The 22461-nt window shown below is 45.2% G+C and overlaps 2 protein-coding genes across 6 annotated transcripts in view; both read right to left on the bottom strand.

Annotated features, from left to right (window-relative positions):
* Nucleotides 1-11496: 11496 nt before the first annotated feature.
* On the bottom strand, nucleotides 11497-13908 carry LOC106612670 (GTPase IMAP family member 4). Its single transcript, XM_014214070.2, has 2 exons — nucleotides 12790-13908; nucleotides 11497-12635 (listed from the first exon to the last, which is right to left on the bottom strand). The coding sequence occupies exons 1-2, from the start codon at nucleotides 12828-12830 to the stop codon at nucleotides 12284-12286; spliced, it is 393 nt and encodes a 130-aa protein (XP_014069545.1). The 5' UTR covers nucleotides 12831-13908; the 3' UTR covers nucleotides 11497-12283.
* Nucleotides 13909-15228: 1320 nt separating this feature from the next.
* The window catches only part of LOC106612671 (ubiquitin carboxyl-terminal hydrolase 2), a 37429-nt gene continuing 30196 nt past the window's right edge, over nucleotides 15229-22461 (bottom strand). For 3 of the 5 annotated variants that reach the window (XM_014214072.2, XM_014214071.2, XM_014214074.2), the window contains 10 exons: nucleotides 21026-21076; nucleotides 20122-20248; nucleotides 19870-19981; nucleotides 19230-19340; nucleotides 18927-18991; nucleotides 18599-18702; nucleotides 18314-18473; nucleotides 17835-17939; nucleotides 17466-17586; nucleotides 15229-16706 (listed from right to left, as the gene is read on the bottom strand). In XM_014214072.2, the coding sequence (XP_014069547.1) occupies nucleotides 16622-16706; nucleotides 17466-17586; nucleotides 17835-17939; nucleotides 18314-18473; nucleotides 18599-18702; nucleotides 18927-18991; nucleotides 19230-19340; nucleotides 19870-19981; nucleotides 20122-20248; nucleotides 21026-21076 (1041 nt within the window). In that variant the 3' untranslated portion in view covers nucleotides 15229-16621. The remainder of the gene's footprint in view (nucleotides 16707-17465; nucleotides 17587-17834; nucleotides 17940-18313; nucleotides 18474-18598; nucleotides 18703-18926; nucleotides 18992-19229; nucleotides 19341-19869; nucleotides 19982-20121; nucleotides 20249-21025; nucleotides 21077-22461) is intronic. The other 2 variants (XM_045724411.1, XM_045724412.1) reach the window with 1 other exon arrangement.

The raw sequence follows: 22461 nt of genomic DNA, 5'->3' as shown, positions 1-22461 counted from the left end.
GGGAGTGCATTCCAACGAAGATCAGCAAAGGTAAGTGAAAATTTATAATACTATTTCTGAGTTTAGTTGACTCCAGAACTTGGCGGGTAACTGTATAGCTTGCTTTGATGGCTGAGCTCTGTACTCAGAATATTGAACAATGTGCTTTCGCCGTAAAGCTATTTTGAAATCTGACACAGCGGTTGCATTAAGGAGAAGTGTATCTATAATTCTTTCAATAACTGTTGTAAAGTTTATCAACGTTTATGATGAGTAGTTTTGTAAATTGATGTGCTCATTCACCGGAAGTTTTGGAGGCAATACATTTTCTGAACATCACGCGCCAATGTAAAATGGGGTTTTTGGATATAAATATGAACTTTATTGAACAAAACATACATGTATTGTGTAACATTGAGTCCTGGGAGTGTCATCTCATGAAGATCGTCAAAGGTTAGTGATTCATTTTAGCTGTATTTCTGGTTTTTGTGATGCCTCTCCTTGCTTGGAAAATGGCTGTGTTGTTTTTCTTGTCAAGTTGATGTCCTAACATAATTTAATGTTATGCTTTCGCCGTAAAGCCTTTTTGAAATCGGACAATGTGGTTGGATTAACGAGAAGTTTATCTTTAAAATGATGTAAAATAGTTGATTATTTGAGAATTGAATTATGATATTTTTGTTGTTTTGTATTTCGCGCCCTGCTATTCCATTGGCTGTTGGCTAGGGGTCCCGCTGGCGGAACGGGGTTCCGCTAGCGGAACGTCTGTCCATAACAAGTTTTAAACAACTATTCAACAAAGAGAAATTGATCTAAAAACAAGTCGACTGGAACTTAATGACCTGTTGCGACAGAGCAGAATTCATTATGAGAGAGCAGAGAGAGAGAGCAGAATTCATTATGCAGAGGCTGCGACAAAAATACTATTTTCAAGTGAGTAGACCTAGCCACTTTTTTGCGCTGCATCTTAAACATGCTGAAACAAGATCACCAATACAGTTGATCAGATCCCCTACTAAGGGACTGATATGATCTTACAGAAATAAATACAACTTTTAGTGCATATTATTACGATTGATACAGTTCCTCATGTAACCGATGTGAAATGGCTAGTTAGTTAGCGGTGGTGCGCGCTAATAGCGTTTCAATCGGTGACGTCACCCGCTCTGAGACTTGAAGTAGGGTTGCCCCTTGCGTTGCAAGGGCCGCGGCTTTTGTGGCGCGATGGGTAACGATGCTTCGTGGGGTGTCAGTTGTTGATGTGTGCAAGGGTCCCTGGTTCGAGCCCAGGTTGGGGCGAAGAGAGGGACGGAACCTACACTGTTACATTGATGCTGTTGACCCGGATCGTTGGTTGCTGCGGAAAAGGAGGAGGTCAAAGGGGGGGTGAGTGTAACCGATGTGAAATGGCTAGTTAGTAAGCGGTGGTGCGCGCTAATAGCGTTTCAATCGGTGACGTCACCCGCTCTGAGACTTGAAGTAGGGTTGCCCCTTGCGTTGCAAGGGCCGCGGCTTTTGTGGCGCGATGGGTAACGATGCTTCGTGGGGTGTCAGTTGTTGATGTGTGCAAGGGTCCCTGGTTCGAGCCCAGGTTGGGGCGAAGAGAGGGACGGAACCTACACTGTTACATTGATGCTGTTGACCCGGATCGTTGGTTGCTGCGGAAAAGGAGGAGGTCAAAGGGAGGGTGAGTGTAACCGATGTGAAATGGCTAGTTAGTTAGCGGTGGTGCGCGCTAATAGCGTTTCAATCGGTGACGTCACTCGCTCTGAGACTTGAAGTAGGGTTGCCCCTTGCGTTGCAAGGGCCGCGGCTTTTGTGGCGCGATGGGTAACGATGCTTCGTGGGGTGTCAGTTGTTGATGTGTGCAAGGGTCCCTGGTTCGAGCCCAGGTTGGGGCGAAGAGAGGGACGGAACCTACACTGTTACATTGGTGCCGTGACCCGGATCGTTGGTTGCTGTGGAAAAGGAGGAGGTCAAAGGGGGGGTGAGTGTAACCGATGTGAAATGGCTAGTTAGTTAGCGGTGGTGCGCGCTAATAGCGTTTCAATCGGTGACGTCACCCGCTCTGAGACTTGAAGTAGGGTTGCCCCTTGCGTTGCAAGGGCCGCGGCTTTTGTGGCGCGATGGGTAACGATGCTTCGTGGGGTGTCAGTTGTTGATGTGTTCAAGGGTCCCTGGTTCGAGCCCAGGTTGGGGCGAAGAGAGGGACGGAACCTACACTGTTACACTCACATAGCTTTGATACTTCTGCATGTCGGCAGTTCCTGGAGAACCTTACGTTGCCCAAACTCTCTCAAGAAGAAACTGTTTTGTTAGAGGAACCTGTTACTTTATCTGACCTGAAAGCTGATCTTCTAAATATGAAGAAAGATTAAGCACCTGGTATTGATGGAATACCTCCTGAACTCATTCTCAACTTTTGGGATGAGCTAGGACCAGTTATTCTTGAATTGCTTAACATTGCTATTGAAAAAAGACAATTCCACAGAAACATCAATACAGCTATTATATCCCTAATCCATAAGAAAGGAAAAGACCTCACAAATTGTGCACATTTTCGGGCCAATCAGTTTAATCGGAACAGAAATGAAGATGTATTCTAAAGTTCTAGCCCTGAAGAGAAAGTTATTAACAAGCTCATACATCCTGACCAAACAGGGTTTATTAAGGGTCGTCAGGTAACCTTTTCATGTGGTTTCTGAGGCTTCCAATCTGGATACCGTGTGCTGTGTTATCATTAGATGCAGAGAAAGCCTTTGAACGCATTGTGGGAATATTTATGGCTTGTTTTTGAACATTTTGGTTTTGGAGCAAGATTTATACATATGATCCGCACCATGTATGTGAATCATTCTTCTATTATATCTACTGGAACTACCCAAGGTTGTCCTGCCTCCCCTATGCTATTTGCTCTCTCTCTTGAACTGCTGGCACAAAGACAAAGCATACATCAAAATTCCGCTTCCTCAAGCAATTTCTCTGTATGCAGATGACATATGTCGCAAACGCTCAGAGATGCCTCCAGCCAATGTCTATTTTCACAGCATTCAGCTCATGGTCTTGTTACAAGATGTTATTTGTCACATGCCGAATAAAACAGGTGTAAACCTTACAGTGAAATGCTTACTTACAAGCCCTTAACCAACGATCCAGTTTTAAGAAAATACCTAAAGTTTAAAAAAAAGTAAGAGATAAGAAAAACAAATAATCAACTGGTCTAAATCAGCTTTACTACCTCTTAACTCAGCTATGGGAAGCGTGATCCCAGTGAAGAAACAAATCACCTAATTAGGCATTACCATATCCCCCTCTATTCTCACTACTTGCAGGGAAGCATCACGGAGTATTTTTTTGTGTTGGTGACATCGGTTCTGGGTTCCGCTGCCAGAGCAACCGAGGATGCTTCAGCCAGCTCTTCAGGCTTTCATGCCTCAGCCGGTACATCGGGGTGTCAAGACTCGATTGGCGGGTCAAGCGTCTGTTGCCAAGTCTACAGAGGATGCCTCAGCTAGCTCATCAGGCTTCCATGCCTTAGCTAGCTCGTCAGGTTTTCAAGTATCGGTAGGCTCGGCAGGCTCCCATGCCACAGCTGGCTCGCCAGGCTCCGGCGCTTCAGGCTGCTCGTCAGGTTCCTGTGCCTCTACGGAGGTGACTGGTCCGCTCCTGATCCCAGGGAACGTCCCTCTGGTCGGCGTCCTGCGGCTGGAGCAGTGCATCGGAGAGGGGATGCTGTTTCATCTGCTCCTTCTTCGGCGCTTTAGGTCGCTGGGCTCCCGCGCCCCAGCCGGTTCCGGAGATTTGGCAGAGGTAGCCGGTCCGCTCCTGATCCCCGGGATCATCCCTGTTTTCGGCATCCTGTGGCTGGAGCCACGCATCAGGAAGGGGGTACTGTCACATATACTCCCTCTCTGGCCTCTAGGTCACCAGACTGCTGATTATTACACACACCTGTCACCATCGTCACGCGCACCTGCGCTTATTGACACTCACCTGGACTCCATCACCTCCTGCCCTATTTATGTCACTCACTTTGGTTCCTTCCCCAGGCATTATTGTTTCTGTATCTGTTTTATTTACATTTTATTATTTTTTATTTTACCTTTGTTTAACTAGGCAAGTCAGTTAAGAACAAATTCTTATTTTTAGTGACGGCCTAGGAACAGTGGCTTAACTGCCTTGTTCAGGGGCAAAATGACAGATTTTTTGACCTTGTCAGCTTGGGGATTCGATCTTGCAACCTTTCGGTTACTAGTCCAACGATCTAACCACTAGGCTACCTGCCGCCCCATGTCGGTTCGTGTTCATGTCGGTTTGTGTTTCTTGTTTTGTTTATTTATTAAATATATTCACTTCCTGAATTTGCTTCCCGACTCTCAGCGTACATCGTTACATTAGAAGTGCCCATCCAAGAAGGCTCCAGGTCATTGGCCATAGATGAAATAACGTCACGTTATATCTACAGTAGCTTTGATTGGACAGATGTCAACATCATACTTTCAAAATCTTAGCTAGCAGTCATCATCATGAATCAAGTCGACAATCTACTGGCAAATCCTTTTTAATCCTTGTCATATGAAGAGAAATTATAGATAAAACGTATCGGTGTTCATTGGCCATTGGACATAAACATTACAGTTTGGAAATCGCAAATTCAACAATGAGTGGTTTGGAAGGAACCAGTGGCTAACTGCAAGTGTTGTAAAGCAATCATTAGCCTGCTATTCACTGGAGTGGCTGTGTGGTCCCAAGTCTAAGAATAAGGGTCTATTTTGCTAGTTTAAAATGATAAACATTCAACATTGGCCATGCTGTCAATGAAGCATGATTTGTGCCGCGCTCAAAACAACTGTTAACTCAGAACTGTAAAATCTGACTTTAGTGAGTTCAAAACAACTGGGACCTCGGGGGGGAAAACGAGCTACGACTGTGAAAATACGTTTTGAACAACATGGTCAATACATATCAAATCAACCACAACTGAGAACACACACACTTCTGTGACGGGTCTGGGACTTGCCAGAGGTGCTGCCACCGCACCAAAGTTGGTGATAAAACGTCTGTAAAACAATTGGTAAACCCGAGGAACCACTGGACCTGCTTAAGTGAGGTGGGATGGGGCCAGTCGGCGACCGCCTCAACTTTTACGGGGTCCATTTGGACCTCTTCTCTATCTTGACATATAGTTGACTCTGCAGGAGAAGATCAGGATGTTGCCAAGGTAAACAAAGACGAACCGATTCAACATATCCCTATTGACCAATGCTTGAAAGACTGCCGATGAGTTTGATAATCCGAAGGGCATGACTAAATACTCATAGTGATCACTAGGGGTGTTAAAGGCAGTTGTCCACTTATCTCCCTCCCTGATTCTCACCAGATTGTAAGTGTTGCGGAGGTCCGGTTTGGTGAAGAATTGGGCCTCTTGGGCCAACTCCAAGGCGGCGGACATCAGGGGTAGGGGTAACGATTCTTGATCGTAATCTGGTCCAGCCCTCTGTAATCGATGCAAGGACACAGGCCTCCATCCTTCTTACCCACGAAGAAGAAGTCTGCACCAGCTGGGGATGTAAAGGGGCAAATGAAACCTACCGCCAGCGACTCCCGGATATAATTGTACATGACTGCTGCTTCAGGGGTCGAGCGGGAGTACAGACGGCCCCGGGGAGGTGTGGAGCCGGGTAGGAGTTCTATGGCACAGTCGTAGGGACGATGGGGAGGAAGGGTGGCGGTTTTTCTCTTACTGAAGGCCTCCCGGAGGTCAAAGTATTCGGGAGGGAGAGCAGAGAAGTCTTGGTCTTCAATGGATGCAGGAGGACACTGCTAGGCTCTTGGTGGGAGTCTTAGACATTTTGTCTGGCAGTCCTTACCCCAGTCTAGTAGGTGTCCCATGGACCAGGAGACTAGGGGGTTATGTAGCTCTAGCTAGGGGTACCCTAGGATAAGGGGGTTCTCGGGAGCAGTGATCAAAAGAAAACTAAGAGTCTCAGTGGTTCACCCCAACCTGCAGTAGAATGGGCTTGGTCTGATATTCCACCTGACCTGAGCCAATGGGCCGTCCATCAAGGGCTTGAATCTGCAGAGGAACGGGACATTTCACGCAGGGGATTTGTAATTCTCTGGCGAAGTCCTGATCAATGAAATTTTCTGCGGCCCCAGAGTCCACGAAGGCTTGAATCTGGTGCTGACGGTTATCCCAGTGGAGGGTTGCGGGTAGTGACAGATGGTGACTGGGTAGCCGGGAGGTAACTGCACAGCTCGTCAGGGTCTCCCCTTGTCCTGGCGAGCCCTGGTGTTTCCCATCAGCTCTGGGCATGTAGCACTGAGATGGCCGAGACCTCCGCAGTAGAGGCAGCAGCCTTCGCGCATGCGCCAGTCTGACTCCTGTGGGCTCAGACGTGTGCGTCCCAGCTGCATGGGCTCCTCAATGCTGAGTTCGGGGGGCTTGGGGTGCTTAGGAAACCAGGATACTGGGGTGGTGTCAAAAAGGCGCTGTCTCACGGGTGTCAATCCTGATTGCCAGCGTTATCAGGGACTCGAGGTCCTCTCCCAGTTCCCGAGAGGCCAGTTCATCCTTGGAGTTAGACAAACCCTGGTGGAAAGCAGTGACCAGTGCCTCTGTATTCCACCCACTCTCGGCGGAGAGGGTGCGGAACTCATGGCGAAGTCAGCCACTGGTCTGGCCCCTTGGCGGATGTTGAACAGTCGGCTGGCCGCTTCTCGTCCACCAACTAGGTGGTCGAAGACTCGTCACAGCTCGGCAGTGAAGGCTACTATGGAGCTGCAGGATGGTTGCTGCTGTTCCCACACTGCCATTGCCCACGCCAGGGCCTTGCCCGAGAGTAGAGAGATGATGTAGGCGATCATGGTGTGGAACAAGGAGGGCTAAAGCTCGAACACCAGAGAACCCCTTGCATCCTCCCGGGTGTCCATCATACCGCTCTGGGGCTGGGATCTTGGGTTCCAGGTGCAGGTTCCCTGGAGGAATTACGGCGATGCCTGTAGCACTGGGCGAAGAGACTTGGGCATTGGCTCCTCCTGGGTTGGAGACGTGTCATGGTTGGAGGGAATTGGTAAGTGCCCGGAGGGTGTCAGATTTGGAAGAGTTGTCTTTGCTGCCGACCCAACAGTGCTTCTTGCTGGGTTATCACATTCCTAATCAGGGTAATCTCTGGTTAGAAGCTTGTTGTGACATGGTGAGGTTGAATCCAGGTGCAGAGAATGGACCAGACGAGGAATCAATGATTAAGGATAAACATAAATACTTTAATGAGAAAAGATAACATAAGGATCACCGTAACACAGGAGAAAACAATGAACACTAGGATTAGACACTCACACAGAGGCCGAACACACAGGGCAACCGAAATCAAGCTTCTGCAAAGAGAATAGAACACACGTTTTTATCTGTTTCCTCCAGCATCTTCACAAGGTCCTTTGCTGTTCTGGGATTGATTTGCACTTTTCGCACCAAAGTACGTTAATCTCTAGGAGACAGAACGCATTTCCTTCCTGAGCGGTATGACGGCTGCGTGGTCCCATGGTGTTTATACTTGCATACTATTGTTTGTACAGATGAACGTGGTACCTACAGGCATTTGTAAATTGCTCCCAAAGATGAACCAGACTTGTGGAGGTCTGCAGTTTTTCTGAGGTCGTGGCTGATCTCTTGATTTTCCCATGTCAAGCAAAGAGGCACTGAGTTTGAATGTAGGCCTTGAAATACATCCACAGGTACACCTCCAATTGACTCAAATTATGTCAATTAGCCTTTCAGAAGCTTCTAAAGCAATAACATCATTTTCTGGAATTTTCCAAGCTGTTTAAATGCAGAGTCAACTTAGTGTATGCAAACTTCTGATCCACTGGAATTGTGATACAGTGAATTTATAAGTGAAATAATCTGTCTGTAAACAATTGTTGGAAAAGTTACTTGTGTCATGCACAAAGTAGATGTCCTAACCGACTTGCCAAAACTATAGTTTGTGAAGAAGAAATATGTGGAGTGGTTGAAATAAGAGTTTTAATGACTCCAACCTAAGTGTATGTAAACTTCCGACTTCAACTGTAGTAGTAATACAGACCGTATAATACATGGACACACATACAGTATGTCTGACCACAGACCGTTCTTATAGAGTGACACATAAAAATAATAAACTCATGACATGGAACACAAGCAGCAAAAGAAGCATCATTGACATCAATGCAGCAATCAAAACAACAGGGGACGAGGAAATCTCCAACTTCAGTGCTTTCAAAACAACTGAACTCCGAGTGGGATTACATTTTTTGTTGTTGCGGTCATCCAACTCGGAATTCCAAATCTGAAACCCGGGCATCTTTCTAGAGCTCTGACTTTCCGACCTGAAGATCACTGACGTCCTGATTTGACCTCATCTTGAGAGCACTGTGGAAGTTGTTAACCACAGAATCTGATAGAACATCTAATATTTTCTTTGCGCAATCTTGGTCAATCATATTTCAACTTTGGAGCATTGAGTCAAGTATCATAAGTATCATTCTTGAGTGATGACAAATTGCATTATAAACTGCCCGTCAATGCCAGCTGACTAGTCTGATATCATGTGTAGGCTAATAAAGCCCCCCAAAATACTGATACTACTGCACAGTGCATTGAGAAGCCTTCTCATTCTAATCTATAACCTGTGCCCTGTGATGTGAATACAGTGTTTGGTATGGGATGATCATGTATGCAGTACTATGAATAATAGAGGTACAGTTTCAGTCACTAAGGAAATGAAACACAGCAAAACCCTGCTGATAATGGGACCACAGTGTTAAGATGTGACTTAGTGTTAAAATGGCGGGGGGAGGGGATATATTGCAAAATAAAATCATTTTTTGACCGCTAGATTTTATGGATATTATGACTCATACTGTGTTACTCTATTAGCCAATTAACCACATGGAAAGACAACTTCCGCCCATGCAATCCTGCTGATTAGGAGGGTCATGTGTAGATTGTATTTTCAACCAGCAACTCTCAGGAAATAACACGGATCATTTTCTCACACTTTTACATTGCTAGTTTCACACAGGAAAAACAGAACGTTGACTGCACTGTTTGCTGCCAACATGTTAATTAAGGCTATTTTAACGCCCTGGCCATAGAGAGGGGTTTTTGCTCTTTATTTTGGTTAGGCCAGGGTGTTACATTGGGTGGGCGTTCTATGTGCATTTTTCTATGTTGGTTTGTTTTGTTGATTTTGGCCGTGTGGCTTCCAATCAGGCACAGCTGTAGAGTGTTGTTGCTGATTGGGAGTCACTCATAAGTGCCTGTTTTTCCGTTGGGGTTTTGTGGGTAATTGTTTCTGTTAGATTGTTTCCTAACAGGACTGTGGTGCCGACGTGTTTTTGTTCAGTTTTGTATAGTGTTCTTACGTTAATTAAAATCATGATGAACACTAACTCCGCTGCGCCTTGGTCTACTCTCTCTCCCGACAGCTATTTAGCCTTCTGGTGTTATCATATTAGGTGTAAATTAAACCTAATATTTGAGCATACTAAGCACAGATGAACTATGTGACAACTATCAATTCCTTTGAATTTGATAGTTGGTATTTCCTTGTTTACCAGAGAATCTACTGTGGCAATTTACTCGACACATTTTATTAATTTAAAGCTTGTGTTAGTATACTTACTTTTCATTTCCAATGTATTTAATGCAATATGGTCATTTCTTGTCAAAAGGGGAAAATTAAGTATTCCTGAATTGTCTACATCTAAAATTGTTAACTTAATCAAGCCAATCGTGATTGAGTTAATATAATATATGTTTTCATTAAAGTATAGTCTAATCAAGGTATGTCAAATTACAGCATGGTGATGTCACCATGGGAAGACCAAATCTCCATCCCACCAGAACAGGTAAGACATTTCAGGTGGTCTTTTCAAACAGCTCTTACACTAAAAGGGCATTATCATCATTTTCACAATTTCACAGTATTATTCCAACCTCATTGTGTGGAAATATTAAAATCACGTTTTTGACTGCACTGGACCTTTACATTATTTGACTGGATACAGAGAAACCTAAACTTTGTTTTAGATTAGGACATACAAGAACATACATTCAAATAGTTTATTGCAAATAACATCAATGTATAATTTAAAACATGTAATATAACAGGGTGTTTTCAGCAGAGGTGAATGATCCAATATCCACAGCTGCTCCATCATCTCCAACAGCTCCAGAACCTGGGTTAGGTCGCCCTTAAGATTGTTATCTACGACGTGGTACCTGTGACTACACTTCCCCAGCAGCCCACGGAGGGGCTCTCCAGTCTCCTCAATGTGCTCTTCAATGGTTCTGCCTCTTAACTCATCACCATAGGCGAAAAGCACCATGGTGCTTCTCCATACCCCCTCACCCAAAACACTCAGGTATTTCTCCACGGCACGCCTATCTTCCTCTGTGAAGGAGTCAATAGGTATGGCCATAAGGAACATACTAACTACCCCATAGGGGTACAGGGATGCACTGCCTCTCATCTCCAGTCTGACCTGCTTTGGGTCGGACAGACCATAAGACTCAGACCGGGAGTTTCGACCAATGTATTTGTATTTATTATGGATCCCCATTATTCCTCCTGGAGTCCAGCAAAATTAAGGCAGTTTATACAATTTTAGAAACATTACAATACATTCACAACACACTGTGTGCCCTCAGGCCCCTACTCCACCTCTACCACATATCTACAGTACTAAAGCCATGTGTATGTATAGTGCGTATGTTATCGTGTGTGTGTGTGTATGCATGTGTCTGTACCAATGTTGCTTCACAGTCCCCGCTGTTCCATACATTTTTTTTTGTTAATCTAATTTTACTGCTTGCCTCAGTTACTTGATGTGGAATAGACTTCCATGTAGTCATGGCTCTATGTAGTACTTTGCGCCTCCCATAGTCTGTTCTGGACTTGGGGACTGTGAAGAGACCTCGTGTGGCATGTCTTGTGGGGTATACATGGGTGTCCGTGCTGTGGGCCAGTAGTTTAGACAGACAGCTCGGTGTATTCAACATGTCAATACGTCTCATAAATAAAAGTACTGATGAAGTCAGTCTCTCCTCCACTTTGAGCCAGGAGAGATTGGCATGCATATTATTAATATTAGCTCTGTGTACATCCAAGGGCCAGTCGTGCTGCCCTGTTCTGAGCCAATTGCAATTCTCCTAAGTCCTTTTTTGTGGCACCTGACCACACGACTGAACAGTAGTCGAGGTGCGACTAAACTAGGGCCTGTAGGACCTGCCTTGTTGATAGTGTTGTTAAGAAGGCAGAGTATCGCTTTATTATAGACAGACTTCTCCCCATCTTAGCTACTACTGCATCAATATGTTTTGACCATGACAGTTTACAATCTAGGGTTACTCCAAGCAGTTTAGTAATCTCAATTTGCTCAATTTCCACATTATTTATTACAAGATTTAGTTGAGCTTTAAGGTTTAGTGAGTGTTTTGTTCCAAATACAATGCTTTTAGTTTTAGAAATATTTAGGGCTAACTTATTCCTTGCCACCCACTCTGAAAATAAATGCAGCTCTTGGTTGAGTGTTGCAGTCATTTCAGTCGCTGCAGTAGCTGACATGTATAGTGTTGAGTCATCCGCATACACAGACACACTGGCTTTACTCAAAGTCAGTGGCATGTCGTTAGTAAAAATTAGAAAGAAATCCACTGCGACTGTCCTCCCTTCCACCACACACTGGACTGTTATTTTGCCACTGTCAAACTCTCTTCTGCCAAGAATGGTATTTCCTGCTGAACTCTACGTTTTGGATGCCTCTGTCAAAAAAAGAAACAATAACATCTCAACTGCCTGTGCAGTTATACAATGCTACCAAGTAGCCTAATGTTCTCTATTTGCAATTGTCTTCTTTAACCTTTGCCACAAACATTCAATTTTACACCCCAGCTCATCATTGAGTCTTGTGAGAGCAGAGCACTTACCTATGGGTACCACTGCTGTGACCCGCTGATTCTGCCTTGTCCTCATGTCCTGCATGACAAGCATTTCTATGTCCTCTCCCTGCTGTTTCCCTCCTCTCATCCTTAAGCTCTCTCTCACCTGGCTGTACAACCTCTCCTGTATTTCCCTTGGGCGCCTATTTTCTCCACCATCCTATCAATTTTCTCCAACAGCAATTGGACCTGAAGCTCTTTGTCCCTGGCTTGGCTGTCCAGAACATGTAACTTGTTCCCACATCTCTCCACAAGCCACATGAGACTCTTGTCCTTCCCTTGGATGTGTTCCTCGACAGTGGTTCCTCCTGGTATCTCATCTCAGTGGGTTAGGAGCACTATAGTTCGCTGCCAGATAGGGGCCTGGATCTGCCTCAGACGCTCCTCCGTGGTCCTCCATTTTCCCTGCCTGAAGTCCCCTGTGGCAGAGACCACCAGGAGGATGGCATGGGGCCCCAGGGAACAGAGGGACACGACTCGCCCCAGCTCCTGTGCCACATTGCCAGGGGTGATGCGCCCCACGTACCATCCAGGCGTGTCCACCACCGTCACCTGTCTTCCAGCAACAGTGCCCTTCCTCTTGGAGCTGTGAGTTGTCATTATCCCTGTGTGAAACTCCCTCTTGCCCAAGATGGTGTTCGCAGGCTCAGCTTTGAAATACATGGGTCTTGACCTAATATGGAGTTAAAGAGTTAAACACACCTCAAACGTATTTTATATCTATTCATGCTTTCATTTTATTGAGTAACAACGTATGATCTCATTATAGCTAATGCATGTGTGGCACTATTAATGATATAAGAATAGAATAACAGTCAAAGACTTACCAAGAGTGGTTGAACTGTGAGCTGCCATTTGAACGTGTCATTCTTTGTTACTATTGGGAAGTGCAGGAGATCGCAATAGCCAAGTCCATGCTCCTGTGTTCACGATGACTTACGTTCCGGCAATAACAGAAAATCTCTTCTCCAACCTGTTATATTGTGAAGAGGCTACCTCCCATTTGCTTTTTTTTGGTACTTTTTACCCATTTTTCTCCCCAATTGGTAATTACAGTCTTGTCCCATCACCCATGGTTGCAACTCAATATTAGGAAGGTGTTCCTAATGTTTGGTCTACTCAGTGTATAGACTGATATAGACTCAAAGCAAACAAGAGATACAAGTTTACTTCCTTATTATTCTATATGATTAACATTCCCATTATGTATTTAAGAATGACTCCTCCCAGTATTCTCCATTGAGGGATGTCATCCATTGTAACCAGGGGGCAGAGTGAGCATAACTATTCCTGGGTGTTGCACTTACATGGTATCAGTCCTCAGCAGGACAGTGACATCCATAGGCTACAGAAATAGTCCTGAGCTAAGGGAACAACACATCAGTCAAGGAGGCAAGTCTGGGATTCCCATAAATAAAGTGTTGAATGGTTGGTGGGGTTCTCAGTACAGGGAAATCATTTTAGAATACATGTCAATCAAGTGGACATACAGCATTGGATGAGCTTGGTGGTTTGTTATTAATATAGTCATTTAGCAGATGCTTTTATCCCTAGGAACAGAACTGTTAACCTCGACCTGAATATTTTAAAGTACGTGCAGAGGCATCCAGGGTCTGTAAGGGCTATGTGCCTTGGCAGCACGATGTCATTCTCGTGTCTGTAATGTAAAATATATATCCCATAACGGATTTAACATGAACACAACATGAAATACAAAATTAAAAGCCACTGTTTTTTAAATGAATATATACACACACGCATGCACACGCACACACACATAATATACACTACCGGTCAAAAGTTTGGGGTCACTTAGAAATGTCCTTGTTTTTGAAAGAAAAGCTATTGTTTTTGCCCATTAAAATAACATCAAATTGGTCAGAAATACAGTGTAGACATTGTTAATGTTGTAAATGACTATTGTAGCTGGAAACGGCTGATTTTTAATGGAATATCTACATAGGCGTACAGCAACCATCACTCCTGTGTTCCAATGGCACGTTGTGTTAGCTAATCCAAGTTTATCATTTTAAAAGGCTAATTGATCATTAGAAAACCCATTTTCAATTATGTTAGCACAGCTGAAAACTGTTGTCCTGATTAAAGAAGCAATAAAACTGGCCTTCTTTAGACAAGTTGAGTATCTAGAGCATCAGCATTTGTGGGCTCAAAATGGCCAGAAACAAAGAACTTTCTTCTGAAACTCGTCAGTCTATTTTTGTTCTGAGAAATGAAGGCTATTCCATGCGAGAAATTGCCAAGAAACTGAAGATCTCATACAACGCTCATACAACGCCTTCAATAGTACCCACAAAACACCAGTCTCAACATTAACAGTGAAGAGGCGACTCCGGGATGCTGGCCTTCTAGGCAGAGATCATCTGTCCAGTGTCTGTGTTCTTTTGCCCATCTTAATCTTTTCTTTGTATTGCCCAGTCTGAGATATGGATTTTTCTTTGCAACTCTGCCTAGAAGGCCAGCATCCCGAAGTCGCCTCTTCACTGTTGACGTTGAGACTGGTGTTTTGCGGGTACTATTTAATGAAGCTGCCAGTTGAGGACTTGTGAGGCGTCTGTTTCTCAAACTAGACACTCTAATGTACTTATCCTCTTGCGCAGTTATGCACCAGGGCCTCCCACTCCTCTTTCTATTCTGGTTAGAGCCAGTTTGCGCTGTTCTGTGAAGGGAGTAATACACAGCGTTGTACGAGATCTTCAGTTTCTTGGCAATTTCTCGCATGGAATAGCCTTCATTTCTCAGAACAAAAATAGACTGACGAGTTTCAGAAGAAAGTTATTTGTTTCTGGCCATTTTGAGCCTGTAATCAAACCCACAAATGCTGATGCTCCAGATACTCAACTTGTCTAAAGGACAGTTCTTTTTCTCAATAAATCAGAACAACAGTTTTCAGCAGTGCTAACATAACTGCAAAAGGGTTTTGTAATGATCAATTAGCCTTTTAAAATGATAAACTTTGATTAGCTAACACAATGTGCCATTGGAACACAGGAGTGATGGTTGCTGTACGCCTATGTAGATATTCCATTAAAAATCTGCCGTTTCCAGCTACAATAGTCATTTACAACATTAACAATGTCTACACTGTGTTTCTGATCAATTTGATGTTATTTTAATGGGCAAAAAAAATTGCTTTTCTTTCAAAAACAAGGACATTTCTAAGTGACCCCAAACTTTTGACCGGTAGTGTATCTATAATAAATGCATGTGTTTTGACTGCCATTGTTAAAAAGTATGACTCGTATTTCATGTAAGTCACCTGTAAGCATAATTAAGAGCCTTTCTCCTTCACCTGTTAAATGAACTGAAAACAGTAATGGGTCTTTTCAGCACCACTGTAAAGTACATTCTCTATATTGCATCAGAATATAAAAATAGACAGTGTATTTTCTTTTTCTCAAAACATTCTTTCGATGTTGTTCAATGGCATGACAATCGAGGATGAACAAATCCATACTGACAAGATTGTAACCAATAGTTTTAGTTTGTACTGGATTGTCCTTTTCATTCACAGCACTTTAAAACATCAGTAGCAGCCACACTGAAAACAATAACATAAGGTACAGGGCATCCTCTGAACACGTAGCACTCTCAAGGGGACAACCTGGCTACCCCTCCACTTTCAGAGGAAGATGCAGGACAAGGAGAGAGAGAGCAGCAGTGAGAGGACAGACTAGTACTGTACACAGCTGAACAGACCAACTGGGATGAGACATTGCAGTGTGTAGGCAGGAGGGGACACTCAGTCTTGTGTGAGAGGTGTGTTAAGAAGAATTTCTGACGGCACTATATTGTCCTACTCCAACCCGTCAGCAGGGGGCGCTGCCGCAACACGGTTCAGATAATCTTCCACCGTGATGATGATGGTAATACCAATACAAAGATCAACAAGAAAATCCAAAATCGAAATTGAAACAATGTCTTTTAATATTGAGGCGATCTCGAACAAGAAGAAGAGAAGAAGGCGCAGTCGGGACGAGAGTTTGGTTTGTTGCAGTGCATAGAGAGAGGGACTTCGGAGAAGGAGACGCTTGGTTTTTATTGCCTGGAGAGGGTCTCCTGTAATAACACACACACACACACTCTCTGAGACACACACGCTCACACACGCACAGGCCAACTCCTCTGACCACCCTGCTCCCCAAGAGCAGAGAGCGAGAGAGAGAGAGGCAGCAGAGAGAAGAGAGGGAGTGAAGTAAGGAGGGCTGGGTTGGAACGACAACAGCAAATATGACAGATTCCTGTAGTGTTTCCATAGTCTGAGGGTGGACGTCCAGCAGTTGAAGTAGCCTCTCTCTGTTGTGGATGGAGTTGGGGAAGTGGGAGTAGTAGCCTCTCTCTGTTGTGGATGGAGTTGGGGAAGTGGGAGTAGTAGCCTCTCTCTGTTGTGGATGGAGTTGGGGAAGTGGGAGTAGTAGCCTCTCTCTGTTGTGGATGGAGTTGGGGAAGTGGGAGTAGTAGCCTCTCTCTGTTGTGGATGGAGTTGGGGAAGTGGGAGTAGTAGCCTCTCTCTGTTGTGGATGGAGTTGGGGAAGTAGTAGCCTCTCTCTGTTGTGGATGTGATTAGTCCTAATGGGCCTGGCTTTGCCCTCCTCTTCCTCCCTCCCTCCGTCTGCAGTGCCCTCCTCCTCCGGGAGGCCCTCACATCCGCGAGGAGGAGGCCAGCTCGTAGAACAGCACATAGGCGTCACTGCTGCGCACTTGGCTGGAGGACATTGGCGTTACTCTGTCAGGGGAGAGAGGAAGGGGGGAATGCATGTGGATGAGCTGCAATGTTGTTGAGACAGTCATATGGGTGCAAAGAGCAACACGAATTGACAATATTTTTACAGAAATGTAACTATGTTGAACTGGGAACAGCCATATTGAGGTTCCCTTCAACTATTATGTCACAAAACCATGAAAATGGATGGTGTATTCAGACGGTTGTTGATCTAACAAAGGTACTCATTTTATGGCAGGGAGATTTTAGAGTAACATTGCGTGGGTACTATCATACTGTTCCTTAAACAGAGAAGGTTAAAGGAGGAAAGGGAGGGAAAGAACTTAGGAGAGAGAGAGAGAGAGAGAGAGAGAGAGAGAGTGAGAACTGCATAATGAATGAGAGCGGAGGAGCAGGGAAAGAAGACAGGTGGCTGCTGGGAGAGAGAGAGAAGCAGATAGGCTCTCACGAGGCAATGAGTGGGAGAGAGGTGAGAGAACGAGGAAAAGAGAGGGGGAGGCAGAGAGAGGAAGGAGGTAGGCTACTGCACACTTGACAGAATTACAGGGAGGTACTGCTATTAAGAAAGCAAGTAGCTCTGGGTGAGTGGTATGTAGACAGACAGACAGACAGACAGACAGACAGACAGACAGACAGACAGACAGACAGACAGACAGACAGTCTTCTCCCTGACAGTCTCTGCTCTAGCACTCTGAGCAGTATGGTTTGCTAGCAGAGCCTTGTGGGTAGTGTAGTGTCATAAAGGGAGAGGGAAAGCTATACCTGGAGTCATTGAACGTGTACCATTCTCCCGAGGTGGGGTTGCGACAGTACGCTGTGTAGTGGCCGCCCATGGTCGTGCCTGAGTGATTGGACACTGCGTACAGGTTATAAACTGCATTTACTGTGGGGGAAAGGGACAGGGGAAAGAGAGGAATCAGTAGAATGCCACTGTTATACTTAGACAGACGATTCTACCCGACAGACGATTCTACCCGACAGACGATTCTACCCGACAGACGATTCTACCCGACAGACGATTCTACCAGACAGACGATTCTACCCGACAGACGATTCTACCAGACAGACGATTCTACCAGACAGACGATTCTACCAGACAGACGATTCTACCAGACAGACGATGGTACTCACTGCTGTTTTCCGAGGCAAACTCCCTGAGGTCCAGTTTCTCCATGGGGAAGTTGACAAATGTGGACAGTTTGCTGGTTCTCCTCGCTTCAGAGAAGCGTTTCAGATCTGGACAAGTAGGTAGGTAAAGGAAAATGCAGTGCAGGGAGGAAGCGTCCGTAAATACACAGAGACGGGGGCTTCATATGGAACCTTGAGTGGGTTTCATATGAAGGTTCACAGACATACATTAACACATAGGCAAGCCTCTATAGCAACAGAGAGCACTTCTAGGCTGGTCCCAGATCTGTGTGTTTTAGTTGAACCATAAGCAACTCCTCTGACTACGATTGTCTCATACATGTTGTGTTGGCTTAAGCACATTACATACAGATCTGGGACCAGGCGTTAGCCAACTCCTCTCTCCTTTACAACATCTAATAGGATAAGAGTATCATCAGACAAAAGCAAGCCAGAAATATGAGCGGCTTGAGAAAGGATACGAAGCACTAAGATCTTGGGAAATTTCTGTACAGTGAACTTCTTTGTGCATCTTCTTCTGGCTTTACACCTGTAGCACGTTGGTTTTTCATCGCCCTCGAGCACATCCTCTTTGGTGAAGAGACTCATGCAGTCCATCAGACTCACTTCTCCGTAGCCCTTCTTGACACATAGACACACGGCACATTAGGTTACATTAAAAAAACGCTGGGAGTGTATGTGGGTCTGGTGAACGGTGAATGTACAATACTGCGGGGAGGAAGCTGGTGTGGATTGTCGATACTGACCTTGGCGATGGGTAGAGAGAGATCCCAGAAGGGGTCAAAGACAGTGGAGCAGTAGCCACACGTGCTGCATGTCAACGAGCTCTTCAGCTGACCCACAAACAGGTCTGTGGAGGGCAGGACAGAGAGACCATTACTACCCCCTCACACACACACACACACACACACACACACACACACACACACACACACACACACACACACACACACACACACACACACACACACACACACACACATCAATCAGCAGACTACACATTACCAGAAAACACTATTTATTAACAGCGTAGAGTGTTACTTAACCCCTGTGGGTGTTGATGTGTGCCCTTACCCACTATTTTACTGTCCTCTCTCTCCAGGTACTTGCTCCACATTCTATCCCCTTTCTCTCGGTCACTGTGGGAGGGACGACCGGACAGGAGAGGGTGTGTCAGTATTCAGTGAGTTAAAACCTCATGCTCATTGCTCCCGCGCCTCCCCTCTTGTAAAACCACGAGGAATCCCGCCTCCACACCCACTGACTGCATACTAATACTGTGGGATGTGCCCTACCCTCCCGGCTAACATTCTCTTGACCATGGTCCCATGGTAGTTAATGGAGAAAGTAAGAGCAGGAGAGGAGAGCAACACTCACGGCAAGTGGTCAAAGTCCTCTGAGCTGCCCCGCGGCCGCACCGTGACCCGGTTTACCTCGTTGTGCAGCCCGTCCAGCAGGAAGCGTAGGAACTCCTGGGCGTCCTGTTGGCTGGAGGGGAGGGACACAGACAGACACACATGTTATTTTTTAACGCATTGGAAAATCATCTATAATACCATTACTGATAGAAGGTTATTAGATTTGGAGTGCCTCTGAAATGGCAACCTATTCCATACAGATGTAGGATCTTAATGTGATCACCCTGTTGCAGGAGAACTTCCCTGCAATGCAGGAAATGTTTAACTTGTAGTTTATTTGAGGTTTAAAAACACTTCTGAAGTTTGTCATTTCCACTTTGACATTTCTGACTTGATTTTCCCTTACGAAAAATGTATCAACCCCTACAGAAATGTCTGTTAACTATAATCAATATAATAATTCACATTTCCTGTTGCCGCAGGATTATTTTCCTGCTGTAGCAAACTGGCTCAAATTAAGATTCTACATCTCTATGAAGTGCACACATTTTCACCAGGGCCCATAGGGCTCTGCTCTGGTCAAAAGTAGTGCACTATATAGGGAATAGGGTGCCATTTCAGAGGTAGGCTTTGTGAATAGTTAGTTGAACAACACATACTTGTATCCCACGAATCGGGGGGCGTATCTCTGGATCTGAGTTTTGAACTCTGAGGGGCCGACCGCCTCGCTGCTCGAGGATGTCCACATGGTCTGGAGGAGCTTGGCAAATTCTAGAAGCACAACCGGGAAACCAAGAAGATAGATCCGATCCCCTCGGAACAGTGGCAGACATTGTAAAATGGGAGACTTGATGGTAAATAAAAATGTTCAGCAGTCATTGACTGCAGGGGACTTAGGCTAGCTGTCTCACCCTCCATGAGCGCTCCGGTATTGGTGCGGCTGTTTTTGTTAAGGTCGCGTCGGTGGGAGTTGTGGAGACAGTAGTCCCGGAGGTTGTGCGTGTTACTGAGACACTGCAGGATGGAGTTCATGAAGCACTGTAGACACACACACACACACACACACACACACACACACACACACACACAGTCTTTAGAAGAGGGTTAACACACACACTACCATGCTGTTTATGGTACAGGAAGTTACAGCTTTGACAATAACGTTGTCAACATTGCAGACAGATGTGCAGAGGTGAAATCCTGACTGCTGGAGTTATAGTTAGATGTTTTCTGTTACATACACAGAGGAACAGCTAACGTCACGTGGCCACGTGAGAAACAAGGAACAGTGGGCTGAGTGAATGAAAGGTAGCAGGGATAGAGAGAGAGAGACAGTCAAGTCCCTCAGCCGGTACAGAGTTCAACAGCAGCGAAAGCACTCTGATAAGGTTACTGTACACAGTGCAAGTAGACAGTTTATTTTGGGACCCATCCTTCTCTCTGTTGCCTGGCAAACACCCCCCCTCCCCTGTCCCCTCCCCTGTCCGCTCCCCTCCTCCTGTTTGTAGAGCCATGAGATGGCATGGCAAATAATCTCAGCTAATGGAAATAGACTAACTAAGGGAATGTGCTAGTGATATCGAAACGCATTCCTTAAGCTGATGGCAGAGGATAGGACATTTTGATTACACTGTTTTCGGTACACTCACAATATTCAACGTTTCTTATACAACACACATGAATAGAGGCCTAAATATATTGTAAACGTATGATGTGTGTCTGTGTACACATGTATGAGTGTGTGTGTGTGTGTGTGTGTGTGTGTGTGTGTGTGTGTGTGTGTGTGTGTGTGTGTGCACCCAGGCCATTACTTACGGTATTTCCCAGGTTCCGTAGGCCCACCAGGCCCTGGGCACTCTTGGAGTTCTGGGGAGGAGAAGAACACGAAATGGAAAACATTTACTACAAAAGCATGTGAGGGAATGTCATTTTTGGCACGGGCCCACGGTGGAAGGCGGCGTGCGATAAACATGGGGCCATCCTCAGACAAACAGAGCCTTTCTGTTATAGGTTAGGCTACTAGAAATGCTACGAGATGTAAAGATGGACATATTCTTTGTCAAACACTAGCCTGGTCCTGTTTCAATACAGAGGGAATCACGCCCCCTCAGATGTACAGTGTTTTCTACAAAACTGAAAGATCGCGGCTCAGCAATAGCCTAACGGTTTTTAAGGTGGATAACGGTCTTCAATTGTAGACTAAGGGCTTTGGAGAACAGAAAATGACTGACGTCACTGCAGTTTAATTATAGAAGTTCAGTTGTTTTATAATTGAGTAGTAAAGGAAATAATTACCAAAGCACCAATCTGACTGCAGACAAAACTTTCATTACATACAGTAGGGCCTAGCCTATCTCTTTAATATGGAATGCAATGTGTTGTGCTTAAGGCCTTTGTAGAAATACTACAATCAATTATTTAAGCCTAGTACTTTGAACATAAGTGAACACAAGGCCCCATCACAATGATACAGTCCCCACATTTAGACCAGCGGAAGGGCGACTGGGGTCAGTATGAAAACGGTTCACGCTGAGTCAGACAGGCCAGTAACCCGTTCACAATGGTGTTCTCATGGGTTGATGTAGAGAGCACAACGCTGCTGGGGAACAGGAGAGGAAACCTGATCCAGCTTCCTGTGGAACTCAATCTAACACTGAAGTGACCCTGACTGAAGCTCTCCAGTAACTCTCACCTGCATGTTCTGTTCTGGGCTGGCTCATATAGCCTCCCTCCTAGTCCCTACCCATGACCGCAGGAGTGACCAACCACCACGGGACACACAGTGACAAACAGACACACACCCATGTGCTCCTGGTATCTGGGAGTCCAACCAGGACAGTGTGTAGTGTTTCCAGCTTATGTAGTTATGAGAACACCAACTTGGACGGGCGGAAGTGTTTTACTATTATATAAATAACCCCACGCCATCTGTCCCCCTTTCCCAACAGAACAGGAAAAACCCATCCAACAGTTTAATTAAGTCAGGATTATCTAAATCCTCCTTTCTCAATTCCAATGTAAAAATAAAGCGATTTATTAGTCCGTGACCACGTGAACAAAGCACTTCCTGTTGTCAATTATCGGTTTACTTGCTTTTACATTTGTGGGAAGTCGTGTGCGAGTGTAGGCTAAACTTCAGGAGGACCACTGATAATGCTAAAAACAAACACACACCGCTTGTCACCTCCAGAACAGTTTTCCAGAACGAGCCTCATGACGTCACAACATGCCGTACTTTGCTGAGTAATATC

This window comes from Salmo salar, chromosome ssa09 (assembly GCF_905237065.1).
Source record: "Salmo salar chromosome ssa09, Ssal_v3.1, whole genome shotgun sequence".
NCBI lineage: Eukaryota > Metazoa > Chordata > Actinopteri > Salmoniformes > Salmonidae > Salmo > Salmo salar.
Note: the sequence above shows the minus strand (reverse complement) of the source record. Positions and strands in the feature narration are given on the sequence as shown.